Source organism: Anopheles coustani, chromosome X (assembly GCF_943734705.1).
Source record: "Anopheles coustani chromosome X, idAnoCousDA_361_x.2, whole genome shotgun sequence".
In the NCBI taxonomy this organism is placed as follows: Eukaryota; Metazoa; Arthropoda; class Insecta; order Diptera; family Culicidae; genus Anopheles; species Anopheles coustani.
In genome coordinates, this window is record NC_071290.1 from 5,618,597 (window position 1) to 5,623,106 (window position 4,510).

At 43.3% G+C, this 4,510-nt stretch overlaps 1 protein-coding gene across 1 annotated transcript; it reads right to left on the reverse strand.

Annotated features, from left to right (window-relative positions):
* Positions 1-464: 464 nt before the first annotated feature.
* LOC131268629 (platelet-activating factor acetylhydrolase IB subunit beta homolog) lies at positions 465-4,043 on the reverse strand. Its single transcript, XM_058270859.1, has 4 exons — positions 3,869-4,043; positions 3,546-3,807; positions 3,066-3,395; positions 465-2,922 (listed from the first exon to the last, which is right to left on the reverse strand). Exons 2-4 carry the CDS (start codon positions 3,609-3,611, stop codon positions 2,641-2,643), a joined length of 678 nt encoding a protein of 225 aa, XP_058126842.1. The 5' UTR covers positions 3,612-3,807; positions 3,869-4,043; the 3' UTR covers positions 465-2,640.
* Between the last annotated feature and the right edge of the window lie 467 nt (positions 4,044-4,510).

Consider the following 4,510-nt stretch of genomic DNA (forward strand, 5'->3'; position numbering starts at 1 on the left):
AGGGTATTGTGTTAGTTTTCCAGTCTAGACGCAACGCGCCCACATGGGCTTGCTGCCCATCCGCCACATATATCCGCGTGTCAGCATCCGCGATGCCCAACGAAAAACCAAACCGCTATTAATAGGTTTGACTGTTTTCCGCGCTAGACAGAGCATGATTTTAAATTAACAAAACAAAACCGAACAGCAATCGCTATTGCTCGAACAAGCTGTGTTTTTTCTAGCGCAACGGCCATTGCAGGGAGTGCCTCGAAGGGCAACCGAGCAAGTCGGTTTGCGAAATTTGATCGTATATTTCCGCACCGCACGGAGCGCATATGTCTATTTCTATCGCCTAAAGTGTGTTACAATAAATATATTTTTCCCCATCGAGGGCAAACCATACCCCTGCCATTCGTTGTTCGCTTTCCCGCCGCTTGGTTGTAGAAAATCTTCACGCATCACAGCTACTTCTTCTCGTTTGATTCATAATCAAGGAAATCTGTTTTTATTCCATATCGATCCTTACATTCGTTAGAAAGTATCCAGCGCTCGCTCGTTTTATATTCACATTTCCTTTCGATGACTGTCGCCGCAAATTGAATTGTAGGAAAAACCTATTGTTTAGGAGATTGGTAGCAAGTAAATCAACCGATCATGTGCATACGCAAGACTAAGAAACCTCGCTGCTGAGTGTTTGCAACAGAATCAGCTTCATATCTCCAACCTAGGCATACATTTATTTTTAATGTTAGTCTGCTGCAAGATTAGTTTGTTCCTAACTTTCTTGTTCGCATGCAAAAGAAGTGGATGCTTTAAATGTAATAATTGCAAAGGGTTGCACGTAAGCTCAATATATAATTCTTCTTTTCGGTTTTAGTACCTTTTTCTTCTCTTCTTGGCGTAACGACCTCTTGGTCATGCCTGCCCGTTAAGGGCTTACGAGACTTGTTTCCCTGTTGTACGTGGATAGTCAGTCCTCTCGTACAGCGGAGGGTCCGGTCTCGGTTGGGATTCGAACCCTTTTAGTACCTACATTCGTTCGAAAGTATCGACATTTATCACTTGTCCTTTAACTGAATGCTGACAGTGTACTGTTTGAAAGTTTGAGTTTGAAAAAAAAAAAAAATAACGCGCAACAGTTTTCGACAAATTGGGCCGGCGATGGACTACATAAATCATAAATAAAAGTAAAACAATATAGATTCTCTCACTTTCTTGCCTCTCGCACTTCATCGCTGTAGGTAATTGGTAATTCCAACGGGTTGCTGGATATCCGAACCTTATCCGGAATTCGCGCACTTAAACAAATCCATTAGAGCACATGCAACAGATCAATTGCTTTGACTGTGATAAGAATGAACTTATAACCTTAACCTATATAGGTGGATAAATTCTCTCTTCGATTTTGATCGGGATCTGTTCCGTCCAACAAAGGCAAATGATTATTCGAGCTAGCAACGGACGCGATTGCAGGTTCCTTCTTCACCAGCACCGGAGCATTTAACGCAATTTAACAGCTAAATCTTCGATTCAAATGAAAATATTGATGGAAAAGAAAAACTATGTAAAACGGTGCAAGATGAGATCATTAAGATAATTTTGTGTTTGCCATTGCCAAGCGCATGCATGTGCTGTAAGCTGCCACGGTTCCGCTCTAGCAGCACCAGTCTGTGTTTTTCTCTTCCTCGCCACGGTCACGACCTCTCTGCTAAGTAACGAAAATATGCAAAGCATCTGCGTCGAGAGCATCGTTCCGCAGCAAAGCGTGTTCTGCCGCATCCCTTCACCTACGCTAAATTTACGCTTAACTCAACATATCGTGGAATGCACCAGATGCACTTCCAGATGCACTAGCGGCTACGTTCAGTTTTCTTGTTTTAGTTTGGTATTGTTGCATAAATTAAATTTTTGTTTTCGCTATCAAGCGGCTTGCTTTTCTTGCCATTTTTTGGTGAGTTTTTGTTTTGTCTTTTTCATTCGCTTTTACCGCTCTTCCATGGCAAAACGAACCAAGAGCGTAAAGAAATGCATTTAAAAAATCTAACAACAAAATTTAACTGCCATAGCTAATGCTCGTGTAGGTAATCCAAAGAATATATATTATGATGCTAACGGTAATAATGATAATAATAATTAGGAAGATAATAATAATTAAGGAAATAGTAATTTTAATATTGATAATCACACTAATCGTAGAATGCATGCACCTCTAAGCAGGTTCGAACACTGTGAACCGTGTCTGTGTGTGTGTGCTTGCAGCGCAATCCGCAAAATGGAATGTTTTTCAAGTGATATAGGAACGGGCCCTATATGTTAAGATCATTTTGGCATCACATCTCGCTGTGCACATTCTTGCTATGCTTAACGAACTGCATTTGATTTCATTTGGTCCGCTAATCCTATTGTGGCGCTACTGTTGGATAAACTGCGCAACTGCTTATTGCAGCTCCAGCTTTCAGACCGGCTCAAGAAGATTGTGAAGTTAGAAGAAATAATTGAATCAATGGTACATGTTCAGTGGAGAATGAAAAAAAAGCATGTGACGCAAAAGATGAGCGAAAACGAGCACGAAACCGACGCGACAATCGGCCGTCCTCTGGGGTAGAGTGTTGCAATATCCTTCAGCAGATTGAGGTGGTTCGATGCATGCGCGTCCTACTATTCCGATGGCGTGAGATCGTGCTCCTTTTCGTTTTCAGTCAAAATTTGATGCAGCAAATCGCATACCGGCTCGAACACCTTCTTGCAGCCAACGTTCGTGAGGTTCAGGTAGTCAAACATGTCGTGATGGCTGATCGTACCATCGCTCTGTATAAGGCCGCCGTCGATGGCGACAATTTGCACCTTGTTGATGCCTACGCAATGCTCCCGCAGCAGCCGGTTTACCTGGTCGTTTTTATCACGCAGCGAGTTTGGCTGCTGACCGCGTGGCAACAGCGTCTGGAAGGGAGCGCAAATGCATCGTTAGTCAAGCGGCGTCACTATACAGCCCATACATGCTTAGATACCTAAGAACACTCTTTTACTATTAATCTTTTGAGACGCTGTTATAATGATAAGATTAGCTTTCAACAACAACCTACCGGCAGAATGATGTAAACATCGGACAGCGTTTGTCGAATCGTCCGCACCAGCTCTAGGATGCCCTCCACCACTTCCTCCGCCGTGTCGCCAATGTTATTTGTGCCAGCGTGCAGCACGATCGCCTTCGGTCGGACATTTTCCAACTCGCCGTTCTGCAGCCGCCAGAGGATGTTCTGCGTTCGGTCGGTGCGTATGCTAAAGTTAAGGCAGTGCATCGGTACAAAGTGCTGGTTCCAATAGTCGGTGAACTGCAGCGACTCGAGTATGCAGTCACCGATAAACATCACGTCCGGATCCTTCTCCTTGCACTCGGCAACAAATCGCTTGTGCTGGAAAGTAGTGAAGATAGAGGGTGTCAATAATGAACGCTCGGTACAGATGGTGTTGCCGGCATTTTTTGCGTCTGTGGGTTGATACGCGTACTCGGTTGACGGTCGACAAGTTGATCGTGTTCGCTAAAAGAGAACGTTGCTACTCACAATACTCAGCCATCGGTCGTCCCCATCCAGATCTTTGCAAATCGCAGGCACCGTTGTCACGCTCATCGTCGGTATCGTCACCTCCACTCGCTGTTCTGGTACGAGTCTGGCAAGCAATAGTGGAACTTCCGGTCGGCGACAATCCGAAGAAGGAGCTCCGAAACAATAGAGAAAAGGTCTGCCCAGCGGCCCAACTTTCCAAATCACGTTCAAACTTGTCTTCTTGCCTTCTCACTCTCGCGTTCGCTAGAAGCACCGTAAACTACGCACACAAATAAACAAAGGAAAATACTGAATGCAAACAAACGTGGACACGCACGAACCAAATGGCAATAGAAGCAGGTAAGCCCGAGTAGAATGATTTCCGCCGGCGAATAACTAATGTCTACTAGATCCCGACGGTGTGCTCTAGCAGGGAAATAATCTGTGAAACCTTTAGAATTACCAAAGAGCCGATAGAAAATCAACGTTTGCCAAATCGCAGTCGGCTGTGTCTCAGATCGCAATGTACAATGTGTGTGCGAAAATTGGTCTACGAGACTGACGGCTTCCGTCACTTTATGGCATCTGACATTAGACAGCTGTCAAGAGCGTGGGGTACAATTATACCGGGTTTTTATAACGTACCAGGTCTCTACATTATAAAATAGAAACCATAGCTATAGGTTAAATGTCATTCAACCACAATTTTCCTTAAAGCGTTTCATAAATAATATTTTTCTGTTTACATCTCAGCATTCATTATGGCTTATACACATTTAAAACACTTATTCCAATATTAAAAAGGAACCATAAAAATAACTGATTGCCAGCACACTGGCAGCATTTTATGAACAGACAAAACTGTCAAAATATACAGCATACAGCTAACTGACAGTATATTGTTTTGAATTTCTGTGCATTCGATCGGTGAATGGTAAATATGCAACCTGAAATTAGTTAATATTTCGTAAATACCTGAAACA